This window comes from Pantherophis guttatus, chromosome 13 (assembly GCF_059756535.1).
Source record: "Pantherophis guttatus breed Tessera chromosome 13, ASM5975653v1, whole genome shotgun sequence".
In the NCBI taxonomy this organism is placed as follows: domain Eukaryota; kingdom Metazoa; phylum Chordata; class Lepidosauria; order Squamata; family Colubridae; genus Pantherophis; species Pantherophis guttatus.
In genome coordinates this window covers 17,855,755-17,876,937 of record NC_142075.1, presented here as the reverse complement: position 1 = coordinate 17,876,937, position 21,183 = coordinate 17,855,755, and the positions used below count along the sequence as shown (strand labels likewise).

The window sequence follows — 21,183 nt, the reverse complement described above, 5'->3', positions numbered from 1 at the left end:
GAAGAGGATGTGCTAAGCAATTTCCCATTCATAATGATGTAAAAACCAAGACTTTAATGATACCCATGTTTCCCCCAAAAAAGACCAGGTCTTATATTATTTTTCGCTCCAAAAGATGCATTAGGGCTTATTTTCCAGGTAGGTCTTATTTTCAGGGAAATACGTCTGGCTGACAATCTTAACTGGGGCTTATTTTTTGAGTTGGGTTTATATTACCAGTGTCAGCGTTCCAGAAAGTCCCCAACTCCAAGTAAAAACTCCGAGGCAGGCATTTTCTCAAAGTTCCATTTATTAGAGAAGGTAAACTGGCACATCTGGGAAAACTCAAATCTGAGGGTTCCGGTTTTCCCCTCAGTAAATCAAAACCCCAAATCCAGCCCCTGCACCCATCAGTCTGTCACATGGCCCAATCACCATCCGTCCCAACTTGAGCCATCCCTGCAACCACTCCTCCTCCAGATGCAGGAACACCGTGACCTTGACCGAAGGGAAGGATGTTATTATGTCTAACTACAATCACTCCTCTAAATCCCCACCCTCCCACTTTCCCAAGCGCAAGAAGTTGGCAGCGGGGAAGGGTCTGGTGTTAATATGGCTTCCATAGCTGACAACAAGCATCCTGGGGAAAAAGCATGCTAGGGCTTATTTCACAGTTGGGTCTTATTTTTGGGGGGAAACAGGATACATCTCTTACAGTGAAGAGCTTATTGTCTTCTGACAATAAGTAAGAGACCAAGAAACGAAGAATTAGATTTCTTAACCAGAATTTGCTCTTTTGACAGGCTCTCTGCAAGGATAACATCTATCGAGCGCTCCACTTTTTTGCCAAAGGATATGGGAAAAATAACGAACCCATCCGAGGATACATTCTGACTTTCTTCATTGCTCTGGCCTTCATTCTGATTGGTGGGTACAACTCAGCGAGTGCTGGCTTGGTGTTTGCAATGGGAAGACATACAGCAGTCTAGGTCTAAAATATCCCCGAACACATTTTTTTTAAATTTAGCTTTATTTATTCCATTTCTATAGCCGCCCGACTCAACCAAGTGACCAGAAAAATGAAGAAACAATAATTCTGATGGAAATGTATCATAAAAGGCCCATCTAAATTCTGATCAACAAAAATTAGATGATGTAAACTTCTAGTAAGGTAAAGGTTCCCCTCGCACATATGTGCTAGTCGTTCCCAACTCTAGGGGGCAGTGCTCCTCTCCGTTTCAAAGCCGAAGAGCCAGCGCTGTCCGAAGACGTCTCCATGGTCATGTGGCCGGCATGACTAAACCGCAAAGGCGCACAGAACGCTGTTACCTTCCCACCAAAGGTGGTCCCTATTTTTCTACTTGCATTTTTACATGCTTTCGAACTGCTAGGTTGGCAGAAGCTGGGACAAATAACAGGAGCTCACCCCGTTACCTGGCACTAGGGATTCGAACTGCTGAACTGCCGACCTTTTGATCGACAAGCTCAGCGTCTTAGCCACTAAACCACCACGTCCCTAAAGTAACTAAAACAGCAGGGACCAAATCAAAAGCTGCCCAGAATCACTTTAGATAATGAGATGGGTGGCCTATAAATGTAATAAATATTTTTTTAAAAGAAAATGTGTCATTCACTGAATGACTGAGTCACCAAGTTTAAGTATCAGGCTAATGCGTTAACGTTTGTGCCTTGTGCCTTGTGCCTTGTGTCACTCAAGCCATGATGGTTAAGCATGGGGCATCATGGTTGTACAAGGTATGTGTTCTGACCCAGCTCCCCAAACACGACAAACCCTCTGTATTTAAATCGATGATTCCTTTATTAGGAGCGCCAGCAGCCCCGGCAAAAAGTTTCTCTCTCACCGCACTCTAACAAGTCCGGCTGGCCAGAAGATAAATAGTTGTCTGCCACATCTATTCATCTCCTTCCCCTGCCTTTTATCCCCAGAACTAAGGTGGGGCTTCACTAGCAGCCGTAGCTCTTCCATCCCAAGGACCGGCCCATAGATTTCCACTGCTCTCCTTTCCTCTGCCTTTTGTGCATCTGCGCATCAGGCACTGGACCCAGCTGTTCCTCCTCTTCCTCATCAGCCACCTCCAGACCTGGGGGCTGTTGACTCTCCATCTGAGGGCTGACGGACGGCCCAGGCTCCACCTCTGTCTCTCTCCGCCAGCTCCATTCCCTCTTCCCCCTCAGAGCTCTCAGGTTGCCTTGATACTGGCTCTGACTCCCACGCCTCCTCCTCCTCCTCCTCTGATTCGGCTGTTGGAGGAGCTGGCAGCCGACAGGCCACAATAGTATGAGAGTGGTTGACTCAATGGAAGCTTTGCTCTTCCAAAAGATTTGGCTGCAGATACTCGCGTAGTACATATGCATCTTGCTCAGTTCCTTAAGAAATCTACCCACTGCTTTTTGAAGTCATCTTCTTCGGGGTCTTTCAACTTTAGTGTGAAGTCTGTTTTCTTTTTTTCTTTTCTTTTCAAATGTCTGCAAAAATCAAAGGTGTGCTGTTGCAAACCACCAGCACAGTGTATTCTACCTGCTTTCATAATAGGTTCACAGCGCTGATCCCCGAGAGATTTCTGCTAGGAACATTCCCATTTGATCATCCTTTCTTTCATCTTACGCTGTTTAAAATTCCTTTGTGATTTCCTATTTGGAATACACACAAAGATTTGTCACTTTTTACAATACAAGCTTTTTGGTTTTGGCATCTACTCCATTCTAAAGAGAAGAAGAAGAAGAAGAAGAAGAAGAAGAAGAAGAAGAAGAAGAAGAAGAAGAAGAAGAAGAAGAAGAAGAAGAAGAAGAAGGAGGAGGAGGAGGAGGAGGAGGAGGAGGAGGAGGAGGAGGAGGAGGAGGAGGAGGAGGAGGAGGAGGAGGAGGAGGAGGAAGAAGAAGAAGAAGAAGAAGAAGAAGAAGAAGAAGAAGAAGAAGAAGAAGAAGAAGAAGAAGAAGAAGAAGAAGAAGAAGAAGAAGAAGAAGAAGAAGAAGAAATGTTTGATCATTTTTGTTATCTTTTCTTTTTTTTAAGAAACGATTACAGGTAGTCCTCCACTTATAACAGTTTGTTTAGTAACCGAAGTGACAACATCACTGAAAAAACAGGGCTGTTTCCACACTTACAACCGTCGCAGCGTTCCTATGGCCACGCGATTAAAATTCAGACGCTTGGCAACTGATTCATATTTATGACAGTCATAATGTTCCAGGGTCATGTGTTCATTTTTTGTGACCTTCTGAACCCCCCCCCCAAAAAAAGGAAATGCGGTGTTACTAACTTAACAATTGCAGTGATTCACTTAACAACAGTGTCAAGAAAGGTTGTAAAATGGAGCAAAGAGAACTTAACCAAGTTAAGCCGCTTAGCTGCAGAAATTTTGGGCCTCGATTGCAGTCGTAAGTCGAGGGCTGCCTGGATAGTTTAATGAAGTATTTCTGTGACCAAAGTTAAATCAGGTTAATTTTATTTATACCTGGCTTTGAAATGATCCACGAGTCCAAACGCAGCACGAACGAAATACAAAATATAACGCAATCCATCACCTCACCTCTCCCTTCGTAGACACAATCCATCACCCAAATATTTTGTCATTTTCTTTTGTTTTATAGCCGAGCTGAATACCATCGCTCCTATCATCTCCAACTTCTTCCTGGCTTCCTACGCGCTCATCAATTTCTCTTGTTTCCACGCGTCGTATGCAAAATCTCCAGGTTTGTTTTTCATTGCGGATTTTCACTCGCACCTAGAGGGTATCTGGGAACTCACTTTTTTTTTAGACCTCGTCCAACAGCAAATAATTCCAAGAGGCTTAAGCAGGAATAGGGACTTTTAACATTAAGGGGACCCAAGGACTGCAAATCTTGCATAACAAGCCGAAGAACAACTGTGCTTTACTCCTTGGTGGCTTGCCTGTTATATTGTGCGGCCTATGTTTTATTGGGCAACAATTGTGTTTTATTAGATGCAGAGAAATGACTGAGGGTAGTAAATATATATTGGGGGGTAAGGCAAGCTGGATCCTAACAAGTGAAATAAATCCAAACAGCCCTGTGGTGTCAGCTGCCAAGTGCTTTGAACAACTCTCTCCTTTTTATTATTTTTGCGACTTTACCAAATCCGTAGACGCTCAAAACAAAAATCATGTAAACAACAACAACAACAAAAAAGCCACGGTTTAAAACCTGCCTGGCAACTCCAATTCCCAACACTGGCAGTAATGCTTATTGAACAGAGGAAGACAGAGGAAGGAACAGAGGAAGGAATAGCGATAGCACTCAGACTTATATAGCGCTTCGTAGTGCTTTTACAGCCCTCTCTAAGCGGTTTACAGAATCAGCCTGTGGCCCCCAACAATCTGAGTCCTCATTTTACCGACCGTGGATGGATGGAAGCCTGAGTCCACCTTGAGCCGGTCAGGATCGAACTGCTGGCGGTTGGCAGAGTTAGCCTGCGGTACTGCATTGTAACTACTGCACCACCATGGCTCTTCCAATAATAAGAGTTGGAAGGGACCTTGGATGTCTATAGGGCAGAAGACGCTATACCACCCAAGGCAAATGGTTGTTCAATCTATTCTTGAAAACCTCCAGTGATGGAGTACTCACAACTCCATTCTGATCACAACCGTTGCTAGATCGTATGGGGCAATACCAGTGGCGAAATCCTCCGAGGTTTGGCACTGGTTCGCTGCGTGCGCATGCGCAGTGCACATGAAATGCACGCTGCGTGCGCATGCATGTGCAATGCATGCCAAACGCACACTGCGCATGGATGCGCACCACAGGCGCTACCACGCGGTGCGGAAAAAGGAGGCTTAAGAAGGTATGTAGAACAGCGAGGGGGAGAACAGCTGTACTGAGCAATTTAGATTAGCTAGAAAGCAGGATTTCCTGTTTTCTAGTGAATATAAATCACGCGGCACAGCTGATCGTCGGAAATACAGATTCAGACGAATCGGTAGCATTTTTTTACTACCGATTTGCCTGAACTGGTAGCTTTTATTACTACCAGTTCGCTTGAACCGGTGCGAACTGGTAGCATTTCAGCCCTGGGCAATACTATACTGTACATTTACTCAATCCATCCATCAGTTCTCTCTATCTGGCTGATTACGAATTGACCCACTTTTTCTGACTCCCACAGGCTGGAGACCTGCCTTTAGGTATTACAACATGTGGGTGTCCCTTTTTGGAGCTGTTCTGTGCTGTGGCGTCATGTTTGTCATTAACTGGAGGGCGGCTCTCATCACGTACGCAATTGAGTTCTTTCTTTATATTTATGTGACCTACAAGAAGCCAGGTAAGGCTCAGAATGAATGAATGAATGAATGAATGAATGAATGAATGAATGAATGAATGAATGAATTGCTCAGGGTGGGGGGAGAAAATTTCAGTAGAGTCTATAGCAGTGGTGAGATTCAGCCGGTTCTGTCCGGGTCACACGAACCGGTAGCGGCGACTGCGGGAGGCTCTGCCCACCCACCCGGATGTAATGTGTGACTACCGAGTCTCTCTAGGAGTCTGGGGAGGGTGAAAACGGCCTCCCCACCCCCCGCAGAGGCCCTCTGGAGGCCAAAAACGGCCCGCTTGCCAACTTCCGGAATAGAATAGAATAGAATAGAATAGAATAGAATAGAATAGAATAGAATAGAATAGAATAGAATAGAATAGAATAGAATAGAATAAGAAAGGGTATAGGATAGGATAGGATGGGATGGGATGGGATGGGATGGGATGGGATGGAATGGGAATAGGAATAGGAATAGGAATAGGAATAGAATAAGAATTACAGAGTTGGAAGGGACCTTGGAGGGGACCAGCCCCCTGCTCAAGTAGGAGAACCTATACAATCTCAGACAAATGACTGACCAGGATGATGATGATGATGATGATGATGATGATGATGATGATGATGATGATGATAATAATAATAATAATAATAATAATAATAATAATAATAATAATAATAATAATTTGTCCCGATTGTAATTGGAGCCCTTGGAGCAATACCCAAAGGGCTACCCCGCTATTTAGAAATTCTAAATTTACCAGACTTGAACATTTTGACTCTACAAAAAACCACCTTACTCGGAACAGCTTACATCCTCCAACGATACCTTAACAGTTCCTAGGTCCTTGGTTAAGACTCGAGATGCTGAGCTATTAACCAGCCTCAAAGGCTGTGAATCTCACTAAAGATTAACCAATAACAACAACAACAACAACAACTGGTACTTGGTTGATACCTAGGACGTTGGCAGCAACCCGTATCAACCATTAGCACCAGTCAATGGTATTTGTGATGCATTTTTGTATGTTCAGTTGACTGAGATTCATGTTTAATGAATAAAGTTAATAATCATCATCATCATCCTTGCTGGAACTACACCTTAACCAATCTGGCAGTTTGACACAGACAAAACAAGCAGAAGTAACCAAACACACACACACACACACATACACAAAACAGACAAAAGCCGTAGGGTAATTCACAGTTGGTTTTCTTTTTGTTTTTCTTTCTGACGGGCATATGAGACTTGGAGAGGTCCATATCGAAATCCATCAACCTTTCACTGCCCCGTCTAATTTAGTTACCAGGGGGGCTGTTCCTAGAGGAATCATTTTAAAAAAGAACATTCCGATTTCAATTTTTCCTTTCTTCGTTCTTCTGCTTCTCCCTAGGGTGCTTTTTAATGTGGCTCGGTGGAAAAGATTTCAAAACAGCCGTATACTTTCTCTTCTCCCCCGCATCCCTTAAGAACGCCGTGTATTCACATCCCTGATAGCTAATCCTTTCTATCAAATGACTGCTGCCATTTTAATCTCTTTCCTGTTAGGGAAAGAAAAAAAAAATTCTCTGGAGGGATCTCCAAAGGTAGCTTTTGAAAAATGGTTTCTTTGAAGACTACCAACACATTGCTAGTAATGAGGTTTTTATGAGTTCTGTAGAGCAGCCTCTTGTAGCTTTTCTACACAGAGCACGGGAATTAACCGGAAACCTTGTCTTGCTCGCTTGCTTCCTTGCTTGTTTTTATTATTACTATTTAGAAGTCTAAGAGCTACGCCATCACATTCACTTTCTGGCAATCCCCTCATCCAAAGTAAACAATATTTCTTCAGCTCGTATCAGCGTCGTGCAAGCTTAAAGCATGTGTTGGCTTCTTCTGCTTTTTTTTTCTTTAAGGAGCCTCTTCTCTATAAAGTACTATATTATAAGCTAAGTGGTTTTCAAAAGGAGTGAAAAAGCCTTATTGTCAAGTTGTGGTTCGCATAAATAGACATCACGGTTTGCTTTTGAAACGTTGCTCTCTCTCTCTGTCTCTCTCTGTCTCTCTGTCTCTCTCTGTCTCTCTGTCTCTCTGTCTCTCTCTTTTTTTTTTTAACTTCATAGTGAAATTTGGCAGCGGGTTGTTCAGAAGCCAAGCAAGACTTTTTAAAAGTAAGACAGCGGTGTCTTCAATTCTAGGGGGAAAAAAATCTCCTAAATTGCACAGAGACAAATAAGCTTGAAAGGGATGCAAATAGCCAACATCGCCGCAAATGATTGTGATGAACTTTCAGGATTGAGAATGTTGAAGGCACCGAGATAACAAAAATGTTTAGAAGCTCATCTGAATATCTTTTATTTTCACTACGTTGCATAGAACCAAGAGACAATAGATTATTTTCAGCCAACGTGAATTTTTATCTGGTAAGACAGGTTAGAAAAAGAGTCGGGTGGGAGAGATGTAAAGAAAGATAGACAGATGACTTTGGGATAGGAGCGAGAGAATTGTTAAAGAAGGAGAAATGCAGGGGTGGGCTTCAAAAAATTTTACCAAGGGGTTCTCTGCCTGGTTGCTGGGTGGGCATGGCCATGGTGGGCATGGCCTAGTCGGCTTCCTGCACCATGGGGGGGGGGTGGCCTCCCCGGGCTCTGGAGGCTTTCCTCGAGCCTCCAGGAGGGTGAAAATGGCCTCTCCAGGCTCCCCAAGCCCTCTGGAGGGAAGAAACGGACCCATTTCCAGCCTTCCTGAATTTCCGTTAGGCCCGTTTTTCACCCTCCCCGAGCGTCCGTCCGCGCCCTGCACTTACAGTACCTGCATCCAAAACGGGCCGTGTGGGGACTCCTGGGAGGGGGGGAGGGGGGGAGGGCCACCAGGACTGGGATTTGGGGGGTTCTCCAAACTGCACAGAATCTTAGCTAGGGGTTCTCCCGAACCCCTGCGAACCCCCAGCAGCCCACCCCTGGAGAAATGCCAACTTTATCCTGAGAAAGTGGAAAGCATGAGAAAGAAACTCAATATAACGATCAAATAATCCACAATCAATGTCTTGTTTAGGTAGCTTTGATAGGCTTGCAAATAGCAGTGGGCAATTAATTTTCCCAAGGAGCCACATGAGAAACTGGGACTGCTGTGAAGGGCCAAATTGATAGAGCTGTGAAGATGGTTGTTGGCTTCAAAATAGAAGCAATCCATGAGGACCAGACAGGAACAGCCAAAGGGCCAGATGTGGTCCTGGGGACCGTAAAATCCCCAGATCTGATTTACAAGATTCGGTTATTATACCCTACAACAACAAAAAGTAATTTTCCTGGAATCTCAGCAATCTCTCTCTCTTGATCTAGCCTACCCTGAAGGGTTGAAAAGAAGGCAGGAATTCTATTTATAGTCAAGAGGGAAAACCTGGTGACCAATTTGAAGGAGTCTGCATATATATTGTCAGAGTAGATTAAAAATGCAGTAAGGTTTACTTCCACTAGCTGGGCATAAGATGATAGTTTGCATTTGGCATTTCACATATGAAAACTAAATACAACCCATTTACTTGGACTTCAGTAAAGCATTTGATAAAGTAGACCATAACCTACTACTAGATAAAGTAGAGAAATGTGTGTTAGACAGCATCACCACCAGATGGATTCGTAACTGGCTGACCAACCGCACTCAACGTGTAGTCCTCAATGGAACTGCATCTATATGGAGGGAAGTATGCAGTGGAGTACTCCAGGGCTCTGTTTTAGGCTCTTCAACATCTTCATCAATGACTTGGACAAGGGGATAGATGGGGAACTCATCAAATTTGCAGATGACACCAAGCTGGCAGGAATAGCCAACACTCCAGAAGATAGACTCAAGATACAGAAGGATCTTGACAGACTTGAACATTGGGCGCTATCTAACAAAATGAAACTCAACAGTGAAAAAAGCAAGGTTCTACATTTAGGGAAGAAAAACAAAAGGCACAGGTACTGTATATGAGGTACCTTGCTCAATAGTAGTAACTGCAAGAGAGATCTTGGAGTCCTAGTAGACAACCATTTAGATATTAGCCAGCCGTGTGCAGCAGCTGCCAAAAAAAGCCAACACAGTTCCGGGCTGCATAAACAGAGGGATAGAATCAAGATCACATGAAGTGTTAATGCCATTTTATAATGCCTTGGAAAGTCCACACTTGGAATATTGCATTCAGTTTTAGTCGCCACGATTTTAAAAAGATGTTGAGACTCTAGAAAGAGTGCAGAGAAAAGCAACAAAGATGATTAGGGGACTGGAGGCTAAAACATATGAAGAACGGTTGCAGGAACTGGGTATGTCTAGTTTAGTGAAAAGAAGGACTACAGGAGACATGATAGCAGTCTTCCAATATCTCAGGGGTTGCCACAAAGAAGAGGGAGTCAAGCTATTCTCCAAAGCACCTGAGGGCAGGACAAGAAGCAATGGGTGGAAACTAATCAAGGAGACAAGCAATTTAGAACTAAGGAGAAATTTCCTGACAGTTAGAACAATTAATCAGTGGAACAACTTGCCTGCAGAAGTTGTGAATGCTCCAACACTGGAAATTTTTAAGAAGATGTTGGATAACCTTTTGTCTGAAGTGGTGTAGGGTTTCCTGCCTGGGCAGGGGGTTGGATTAGAAGACCTCCAAGGTCCCTTCCAACTCTGTTCTTCTATTCTATTCTATTCTATTCTATTCTATTCTATTCTATTCTATTCTATTCTATTCCACTTATATTACAAGCATTCTGAAAATCATACTATGAAGTATGAAGGCTATTGCTTAACGCATTGTAAGCCGCCCTGAGTTTCTGGAAAAGGGCGGCATATAAATTGAACCAATAAATAAATAAATAAATAAATAAATAAATAAATAAATAAATAAATAAATAAATAAATAAATAAATAAATAAATACTAGGGCTTATTTTCCAGTTGGGTCTTATTTTTGGGGAAACACAGTACTTCTTGTTACAAGGGATCAAAAATATGGTATCTGTAAAATGACTTTTGTTAAATATAAAAGCTAAAATTGATGTGGTTTTTTTGTTGTTTTTGTTTTTGTTTTCAGAAATAAACTGGGGGTCATCTGCCCAGGCCCTATACTATATTAATGCTGTTGAGAGTGCCCTGGAACTAGCAACAGTGGATGATCATGTGAAAAACTTCCGGTAGGTTTTTGTAGGAACCGATTCAATGATTGGGTTTTATAAACAGAGGCATAGAATCAAGTTCACATGAAGTATTAGCGCTGCTTTACAAAACCCTAGTAAGATCACACCTGGAAGACTGCAACCAATTTTGGTCACCATACTACAAAAAAAAAAAAAAAGATGTTGAGACTTTGGAAAAAGTTCAGAGAAGAGCAACTAAGATGAGCAAAGGCCTAGAGACTAAACCATAGGAAGAACGGCTGCAAATTTGGGCTCTGGCTAGTCTAAAGAAAAGAAGAATTAGGGGCGACATGATAGCAGTCTTTCAGTATTTGAGGGGCTGCCACAAAGAAGAGGGGGTCAAATTATTCTCCAAAGCACCAGAAGGACAAGAAGTAATGGTTGGAAACTGATCAAAGGGAGAAGCAACCTGGAATTAAGGAGAAACTTCCTAACAGTGAGTTCAATTAACCAGTGGAACAACTTTGCCTCCAGAAGTTGTGGATGCTCCATCACTGGAGGTTTTTAAGAAGAGACTGGACAGCCTCTTCTCTTCTCTTCTCTTCTCTTCTCTTCTCCTCTTCTCCTCTCTTTTCCCTTCCCTTCCCTTCCCTTCCCTTCCATGTTCTCATTCTATTCTATTCTATTCTATTCTATTCTATTCTATTCTATTCTATTCTATTCTATTCTATTCTACTCTACTCTACTCTACTCTACTCTATTCTCCATTCCATTCCATGTTCTATTCTATTCTATTCTATTCTATTCTATTCTATTCTATTCTACTCTACTCTACTCTACTCTACTCTATTCTCCATTCCATGTTCTGTTCTGTTCTATTCTATTCTATTCTATTCTATTCTATTCTATTCTATTCTATTCTACTCTACTCTACTCTACTCTACTCTACTCTACTCTATTCTCCATTCCATTCCATGTTCTATTCTATTCTATTCTACTCTACTCTACTCTACTCTACTCTACTCTACTCTACTCTACTCTACTCTACTCTACTCTACTCTACTCTATTCTCCATTCCATTCCATTCCATGTTCTGTTCTGTTCTATTCTATTCTATTCTATTCTATTCTATTCTATTCTATTCTATTCTATTCTATTCTATTCTATTCTATTCAACTCTACTCTACTCTACTCTACTCTACTCTACTCTACTCTACTCTACTCTACTCTATTCTATTCTCAGATGTAAATGCACCATCAGATATAATGCATCTCCTCCCATCTTTTGCAGGCCTCAGTGCATCGTTTTGACAGGAGGACCTATGATAAGACCAGCTTTGTTAGACATCGCTCATTCATTCACGAAGAACAACGGTCTCTGCCTCTGCTGCGAAGTGTTCGTGGTAAGTTTGTTACGTGATTCACAAAAAATGGCTCTCTCGTTAGAGCAACTGGAAACTGCAGGTTTTCTACACGGAAAGCCGAATGACAGACAGAGCTCTACAGAAGCTTCTTCCGTAGGCAGGTAGCTTACCACCATTCCTTTAGTGACTGTTTGAAGTCGACTGAGAAAAGGGAGTTAAAACTGGTTTTCACACTTACGACTGTTGAAAGATCCCCCACAGTCACATGGTCAAAATTTGGACCCTTGACAACTGACTCATATTTGTGACGGGGTCATGTGATCCCCTTTTGCGACCTTCCAACAGGTAAAGCGAGATTCACTTAACAACTGTGTTACCAACTTAACAACTGCAGTGATTCACTTAGCAGCCGTGGCAAGAAAGGTCATAAAATGGGGCCCAACTCCCATAACAATTGTCTTGCTTAGCAGCGGAAATCTGGGCCTCAACTGGGGTGGTAGGTCACGAGCTACTTGTATAAAATAAACTTATTTTTACAAGTGACTCTTTCAAATAATTAAAAACAACACAATTCAATAAAGGGCTTTTTTTTTTTTTGCCCCATTAATTTATAAAGCGAAGTTTTACTCCTTATTCCAGTGGGTATTTTATTCCAGTCTATAAAAGCTTTGGACAGAAAAGGTTTCCAATTTTTTTTTAACTTATTGGTTTCTAGTTTTATACGTCTGCGGATATTTTATATAGCGTGCCGTTATATATGATTTAGGTATTTTAATTTCCTCCTCTAAAAAGTTAGTAACGCTTAGTTTTATTGACTAATAAAAATTGGCATAATGAACTGTTGTAAGCTATTTAACTGGGAAAAATAAGAGAATGATGAGATAGCTATCGGCTGTCAGCTATCAATACGATGCCCGTTAAGATTCTAAATGATTCTTACTTATATCCATTAATGCTTTCTTTAGTTTACATTCAGCTGATGCACGGGTCTAAATTTGGGTAGCCATTGGGAAAAACTATGGTTAAGTACCTGTTTTTATTTATTTTTTAATTGCTGTAGAGAATGCTGTTTCTACGAATAAAGGAGAATGTTCGTAGCTCAGGGTTGACATGAGGGGGTCCTTGGTGCTCTCTGAGTTTGCTGGTTTTTCTTGCAGACGTTTTATTAGCCAAACTAAATAACATCATCCATGCTAGTAAGGAGTGGGGTTTTCGAGTGGCTTGCCTGTCATTGTTGGCAGAATATAAACTGAGAGCCTAAACCCCACTCCTTACCAGCGCGGATGATGTTACCTAATTTGGTAATGAAATGTCTGCAAGAAAAACAACGACGTTCTGACAGCACCAAGTGCCTCGGAAACAATGCAGCCAAACTACATGAGGCAATAGACAATATACAAATTCAAAACTCGACTTTGTTGACTTATTCCGTATCTGTCAGGTATGCCTCCTTTCAATACTCAAGAAAGAAAAACCCTTGACTCCATTTTCATAGAGAAAGGTACTTGTACTGAGTATGAACTGAAGGCAATCAAAGAAAAGTAAGGTCTGAGGCAATAGGCGCGAAAATCACATAGAGAAAGCATCCTTAAAACCCTCCCCTCCCCCAATGGTCCAGTCAGGATTATCCAATCCACATCCCGCACAAGGGATCATGTGGGGTGCAGCTTCCAATGGCGTCCAGCCAACCAGGACGGTTGACCTTGACTGGTTATCAGCGCGCCTCCCAGCTGCAGAGAAACGCTGAGGAAAACGTTCTCCAATTCACTCCGCCAGCTCACTTCCCCCCTCCCAACTATCCAGGCAGCTCCCCACTCCCCCTGTTTAAAATGGCAGCTGTACCAAGCAAGAAATATAAGGATAAGGATAAGGATAATTTTATTTCTATACCGCCCCTCTCCCGAAGGACTCGGGGCGGTGTACAGCCAGGTAAAAACACAATACAAATATCACAATTTAAATTTAAAAAATTATTAAAAGTATTACATTTAAGGCCAATTAACTAAAAAAACCCAAAAATTTAAGAATTCCAAATTTAAAACTCAATTTATGAAGCTAGCCCTGCCTGTCGGAAGAGCAGGGTCTTAAGAGCACAGCGGAAAACTCGGAGGTCAGAGATCTTGCGTATGTCCGGGGGCAGTTCATCCCAAAGGGCAGGGGCTCCCACAGAGAAGGCTCTCCCCCTGGGTGTCGCCAGCCGACATAATTTGGCCAACGGCACCCTGAGGAGTCCCTCTCTGTGGGAGCGAGCTGGACAGTGGGAGGCTATCAGTGGCAGAAGGCGGTCTTGTAGGTAGCCAGGTCCTGAGCCATGGAGCGCTTTAAAGGTGGTAACCAACACCTTGAATTGCACCCGGAAGACCACTGGGAGCCAGTGCAGCTCGCGCAGGAAAGGTGTTACATGGGCGCAACGGGTTGCACCCATAATTACCCGCGCAGCCGCATTCTGGACTAGTTGGAGCCTCCGAGTGCTCTTCAAGGGGAGCCCCATGTAGAGAGCATTACAGAAGTCCAGCCAGGAGGTAACAAGGGCGTGAGTGACTGTGCGCAAGGTGTCCCGTTCCAGAAAGGGATGCAACTGGTGAATCAGGCGAACATTAGCATTAGGATCAGGGATGGTATTCACTTACTTTCTCTACCGGTTCGCAAATGTGAGCGTGCGTGCATGCACCCTTTGCTCGCACGGGCCCCATCCACGCATGCATCCGGCCTTCCGTGCATGCGATTTGCTGGCACATGCACCTTCCGCGCATACACCTGGCCAGAAAAACGTGCCTAAATAGGATGGCATAGAGCCGGGGCAGGGCGGGTGGGCCCATCCACGATTTCCGCTACTGGTTCGGGCGAACCGGCTGAATATCACTTCTGATTAGGATCCTCTGCAGAAGGCTTCAGCAGTTCAACTGATGCTGACACAGGTAGTCCTGTACTTACCACAGTTCATCTGGTGACCATTCAAAGTCACAGCCGCACTGAAAAAAAGTGACTTACGACCGTTTTTCACACTTACGACCATTGCAGCATCCTCATGGTCACGTGATCAAAATCATATTTAGGACGGTTGCAGTGTCACCCGGGGATCACCTGATCCCCCTTTTGCGACCTTCTGACAAGCAAAGTCCATGGAGAATCCAGATTCACTCGAGAACCATATTACTAACGGAACAACTGCAGTGTTTCGCTTAACATCTGTGGCAAGGAAGGTTGTAAAAAGGGGCAAAACTCACTTACACAAACGTCTCGCTTAGCAACAGAAATTGTGGTGGTAGGTCGAGGACTACGTGTATGAAGCTTTAGCAATCCAGTCCTTGAGTCCAGCCCGTTATTTTCAGCATATCTTAGCCCTTTCGAAGCAGACATGCCGCCTTAATCACAAACGACAAAAGAAACCTTTTTCACGACGGCTTCCAATTCATATTTTGCATAGCCAGACTGGAAAGCACTGCCATTACACGGTCAACAGACTTGTAAGCTGCCACATGTCAAAACTGGGATTTATCGGCATATGTTTGTTTACATAAAGCATCTCCTCTCCGCTTCTAAATGTTGACAAAACATTTTGGGCAGCCAACAGTAATAAAACTCTCCAAGAAGTTCCAAAGCGAATCTAATTTGAAACAAAATAATTGCCAAGCAAAATGCAGGGAGGGGTTTTTTAAAAAATTAGACTGTCTATGTGACATCAGGTGAAATTGGTAGCCAGTTATCGCCGAAGGGAATTGCAAATTGTCTTCTCCAGGGGGGAAAAAAAAATACCCTCCACAATTTAGAATGCCCTTTCTTTGGTCCTCATCTGCTGCTATATTCTTTTATGCAAAAACGCCGTGCCTAAATCCCGAGCTTAGGTAGGCTTTTAAATGGAAACTATGAACTATGAACATTATTTTTTAAATAATGTCCGTAGTTCATAGTGTAAAGGTAAAGGTTCCCCTCGCACATATGTGCTAGTCACTCCCGACTCTAGGGGGCAGTGCTCATCTCCATTTCAAAGCCGAAGAGCCAGTGCTGTCCGAAGACGTCTCCGTGGTCATGTGGCCGGCATGACTCAACGCCAAAGGCGCACGGAACGCTGTTACCTTCCCACCAAAGGTGGTCCCTATTTTTCTACTTGCATTTTTTACCTGCTTTTGAACTGCTAGGAACTGCTAGGTACTTGTTCAGAGTGCAGTTCATAGTTATTTTTTAAAAAATAACGGTGAATACAGTACTTGGAGTCCAATTACCATTGAGCTCCTCTGCTAATCCTTCATGATTATTTCACCGTTAATTAAAACTCTCCCAGAGCTGAATTTTCAAAACGGGCCTTTTCTAGCGATCACAAAAACTTAAGCGGCTCACACAGACTGAACGGAAAAAAAATGAACAATTTGGACCAGCAAGCTTCTTTTCAAAAGATTGAATCTCTGCAAAAAAAAATTAAAAATCTTTTGTGGGGATCTAAATTTTTTTCTTTTTTTCTTCCCTTGACTCACATCGCAGTCTTGATTCGGTCCCTCCCTCCAAATCACGCTATTGTGCTGGGCATAATGCAGAGCTCCTCTCTAATGCATGATCGTGTCACACAGGGCCCACGCAAGCTGTGCGTTACAGAGATGAACAGTGGCATGACAACGAAGCAGGCCTGGCTGGCGAAAAATAAAAGGAAAGCTTTTTACGCTGCGGTGGCGGCCGACAGCTTTCGAGACGGAGTCAGAAGTCTTCTTCAGGTGAGCTGCTTGAAGTGCGGCTTCGAAGCGGCCTCCGGTACCCAAGAATGTTGGTTTATTCATTAAGGTTTAAGTTCTGAAAGCATCACGGAAATGCAGAGGGTATCTTGGGGATGTTGCTCTTGGCATTTTAACTAACTTCGGGAATAACTCTACTTTGAGGCAATGGATCCATGGGGCGGGAAAATGAATCGATTCCATATTCTAGTCCCAAAGCAAAGGTGCTTTTTCAGGAGGCAACTGGACTTCCATGCGGTTTTTTTTTTAAATTTTATTTTGGAGACGTTTCGCTTCTCATCCAAGCAGCTTCTTCAGCTCCGACTGGATGGTGAGAAGAAGCTTCTTGATGAGAAGTGAAATGTCTTCAAAGAAAAAAACAACAACAAGAAAATCCAGTTGCCTCCTGAAAAAGCAACCTTTAGGACAATCATGACCTGGATGACTGAGAATCTCTATAGATTTCCGTATTTCTAGTGTTTCTCATCTTAGTAGCTTGAAGATGGGTGAACTTCAACTCCCAGAATTCCCCAGCTATCATAATTTGAAAGTGTGTAGATTTCAACTTCTGGAATTCCCCAGCCAGCATGGGAGTTGAAGTCCATCCATCTGCAAATTGCTAAGGTTAAGAAACATCATACTCTGGCTGGGGAATTCTGGGAGTTGAAGTCTACCCATCTTCAAATTGCCAAGGTTGAAAAACATTGTCATAGTCAATGAACAATATCCTCTGTTAAACAGACCTGTTTTAGAGGAACTTACCGTATTTTTCAGAGTATAAGACGCACCTTTTCCCCCCAAAAAAGAGGGTGAAAATTTGGGTGCGTCTTATACTCCGAATGTAGCCTCGCTGAGCTTCTCAAAAGGAGGTTTCAGAGGCTGAAAAAAGCAGCAGAAACAAAGCTTCAGAAAAGAAGCCCCCAATGAGAGCTTCAGAGGCTTTTTTAAAAAAGCTCTGTTTCGGAGGCTTTCAGAGGCAGAAAAGAACTTTTTTTCTGAAACAGGGTTTCAGAAGTTTCAGAGGCAGAAAAAAAAGCAAAAAAAAAAGCAAGGCACAGAGTTCACAACCAAGGAACCTGTTGCTAAAATTCACCTCTGGGAACAGCTGATTGGGGGTATTCCGGGAGGCCGATCCACCTGCCAATCAGCTTTTTTCTTATTTTCCTCCCCAAAAACTAAGGTGCGTCTTATACGCCGAGAAATACGGTAAATGTCTCAGACTACTCGGGCAATTGCCTACACTCAGTGGTGGGATTCAGCCAGTTCACATCTATTTGGGAGAACCGGCTGTTAATTTTCTAAGCAGTTCGGAGACCCAGTTGTTGGAAGAAATCTTATTTTGTTTTTTTCCCACTTTACAGGGCTAATCCTGTAAGGAAGGCAGGAAGGAAACATTCTGGTGTTATTTCTAGCCTAATCTTTATTGCCCTGCTTACAGAAACTGCCTCTATGGTTAACCTTTATTACATTGTAACAGCTAAGGCGAAGCGCCCGTCGACATGAGTGATATTGAGTTGGTCACACCCACATGGTCACATGACCACCAAGCCACGCCTACCCAGCTGGTCATTAGGGCAGAGAACCGGTTGTTAAATTACTTGAATCCCACCACCGCCTACACTTATGTAATAGTACCAGTGTTTTATATTGGATCACAAAAGATATTTTATACAGTGAAATTAACACTTCATCTTCTAGCATTTCACATTGATTTCACAGGGGAAAAGAAGCTCGTTATCATACAAGCAACCAGATGTTCTAATTGCTGTGAAATTAAACAATGAGTTTATGATCAGAGTATTAATTTGATTGCTACACCATCGGATATAATGAGCGCACTAATGCTTCTGAAACAAGAGGCCTCTGTATTTTCATTTTTTAAAAAAAAAAATTGGTAGGCTGCCTTTTCAATCAGAAAGCACTCACGATTTCCAGGGGGTGGGAAAATCTAAAGAAGTGAAGTGGAAGATGTGCTTGTTCTAAAAAAAAAAAACCCCAAAAACCCAACTGTATTCAAAAAAGGTTTACTCTTAGATAAGATTGTGAGTATCTTGAATGTAGTAGCTGTCCTTTAAAAGACACTTGCACAATGTTATGGCTCTTTAAACATATAAACATCATCCTTGGTTTATATTAAGGGCACTGGAAACCCTGGCATGGATTGTGTTAAAAGCAATCACACAACCAGTAGCCTGAAAATTATGTTGATCTAATTTTCAAAGTTTGATTTTTGAATCCAAAGGAATGCAAATGGATAGTACTGTAGTCATTTCTTGCCGTTTAAAAATCATTTTATAGCTCAGATGATTTAGAACTAATCTTTACACGTGCTGCTTGGGTACAAGCATGAAGGACACTTGCCAGATAGATTTTAATCTTAAATCCCACCAGAACATCACTGTACTCCCATTATATTTCTGCATCACTTCTAATTTTAGATAAACCTTGCACATGTCTTGTTTTTAAACACGGTATTTTATACTGGCAGGCCTCCGGTTTGGGAAGAATGAAACCTAACACTTTGGTGCTTGGATTTAAAAAAGATTGGAGACATGCCACTGCAATGCAAGTTGAAAACTACACAGGTGCCCTACAGTAAGTATGAATTTGGAAGTATATTATGCTGCTAGGAATTAGAAGCAACAGCTTGTTTTTTCTTTAAAAAAAGGGCTGATTTACAAAATTATTTTTGAACTTGCACTTCAAGATTCCAAACATATCTTGAAGACAAAAATGGTTATTATTGCTTTCTATGCTCGTGGCTCACTGGAGAAGAACCTAATGCTGGGAACGATTGAGGGCAAAAGAAGAAAGGGGCGACAGAGAATGAGGTGGCTGGATGGAGTCACTGAAGCAGATTAAATGGACTCCGGGGGATGGAAGACAGTGGTGGAATCCAATTTTTTTTACTACCGGTTCTGTGGGTGTGGCTTAGTGGGCGTGGTGTGGCTTGGTGGGCGTGGCAGAGGACGGATTCTGCAAAATCCCCATTCCCACCCCACTCCTGGGGGGAAGGATACTGCAAAATCTCCATTCCCATCCTACTCCTGGGAGAAGGATATTGCAAAATCTCCATTCCCACCCCACTCCGGGGCCAGCCAGAGGTGGCATTTGCCAATTCTCTGAACTACTCAAAATTTCCGCTACCAGTTCTCCAGAACCTGTCAGAACCTGCTGGATTTCACCCCTGATGGTAGAGGACAGGAAAGCCTGGAGGAACGTTGTCCATGGGGTTACAGTGGGTCAGACACAACTTTGCAACTAACAACAACAATGCTTATGAAACAAAATAATGCTTGTATGCAAAAAGAGACTACAGTATGTCCTAGAGGTTTGCACAGTTTGAAAATGATTTAGAAATATTTCCAATTTCTTGAAAACACAGTACCTTGCATTACATCATTAAAGCAGGCAGGATTTTTTTTTTCCAGGCTTCCTTGCAGGTTCAAAGTATGTTTTGGCAAACATTTTTGAAGCAGACACTGATGTATTATATGCCTGCATTATTTTTATTGTCATGTTATAAGTTTGATTCAAGTTAAAATTTACTTAACAGACATGGCTTTATAGTAACTTGTTACTATTTCAATCTGGGTCACTCAATACTTTTTAAATATGTTTTTTAATGTAAACTTTATTCCAGTGATGCGTTCGACTTTGAATTTGGCGTGATAATTGTTCGAACGAGTCAAGGGTTCGATATATCGCAAGTCCTCCAGGTTCAAGGTATGTCAAGACTCGGGAAAATTTCGGACCATTCCTATGATAGTTATGCTTTCTGGGAACAAAAATATTCCCTTAATAACTGTACTAATTTCTAAACACATGGATACTAATTTCTTCCTTGAAAAGGATGGCAGAGGAATTCTGGGAATGGAAATCCAGACATCTTAATATTGCCAAATTTGAAAAACACTGCTTTAATAGAATTGGTACAGAATGCAGTTCTGCTAATAGGTAGAAGCAGAGAGTCACCAGTAGTGTGTGAGCTGCTGTCGTTGCCAGCTGATTTTCTGGCTCCATCCCAAGAACTGGTCATAACCTTACAAAGCCCTTTATGTCTTGATTTCCTCTGCCATTGGACATGCTAGACGAGGGATTCTGGGAGTTGAAGTCCACATATCTTAACGGTGCCAAGTTTGAAGAACATTGAACTATAGCTTCTAATGCCACCTTCAAGAGCAGCCTAAGATAAAGCAAACTGTAGCAACTTACTTGGGAAATGAAAAAAAACATGCTTCCTTTCTAACTTCCTAACTAAGGGATATCATTGTATCTTCTGTGCAACCCATTATTTGACAATCATATCCCCATCGCTATCTTGTCCTTTCTGCGGTTGGTTTGAAAAAAAAAAAAATTACCAGGAGGAATTACATGGGGAGAACAGCAAAATGAAATTTAGCCTATGGAATAGGTCATTTTCTATACTGTTCTTGCTTTAAAATCTTTAAATAGAATTTGACTTTTACCAAATGAACTAAGAATAACCCATGATTTGTACTTCAGATATGTCAAACCTTAGCTAAAGGGAAACCAGAATTCATAAACTATTTTCAAGCTAAAGTTCCCACATTTGGGGCTTATTAAGAAAATAAAATTACCTAAGGCTAATCCAGATGTTCAGGAAAAATATAATAAGCAAACTCAAGCCTATTCTTAATGCCATGTATAGACCAGGCCATTAAGTATGTATTTATGACTTTGTTTTTGCTTAAAATCAATGTGTGAGGTAGCCGTCATAAAAAAAAATGGTAACCCTCTGC

At 42.3% G+C, this 21,183-nt stretch overlaps 1 protein-coding gene across 2 annotated transcripts in view; it reads left to right on the top strand.

Annotated features, from left to right (window-relative positions):
* SLC12A1 (solute carrier family 12 member 1) overlaps positions 1-21,183 on the top strand; it is a 47,412-nt gene that overhangs the window by 19,231 nt on the left and 6,998 nt on the right. For both annotated transcript variants that reach the window (XM_034434704.2, XM_034434703.2), the window contains exons 12-19: positions 783-906; positions 3,592-3,693; positions 5,126-5,281; positions 10,311-10,410; positions 11,645-11,756; positions 16,283-16,423; positions 18,909-19,015; positions 20,064-20,146. In XM_034434704.2, coding sequence (XP_034290595.2) covers positions 783-906; positions 3,592-3,693; positions 5,126-5,281; positions 10,311-10,410; positions 11,645-11,756; positions 16,283-16,423; positions 18,909-19,015; positions 20,064-20,146 — 925 coding nt within the window. The remainder of the gene's footprint in view (positions 1-782; positions 907-3,591; positions 3,694-5,125; positions 5,282-10,310; positions 10,411-11,644; positions 11,757-16,282; positions 16,424-18,908; positions 19,016-20,063; positions 20,147-21,183) is intronic.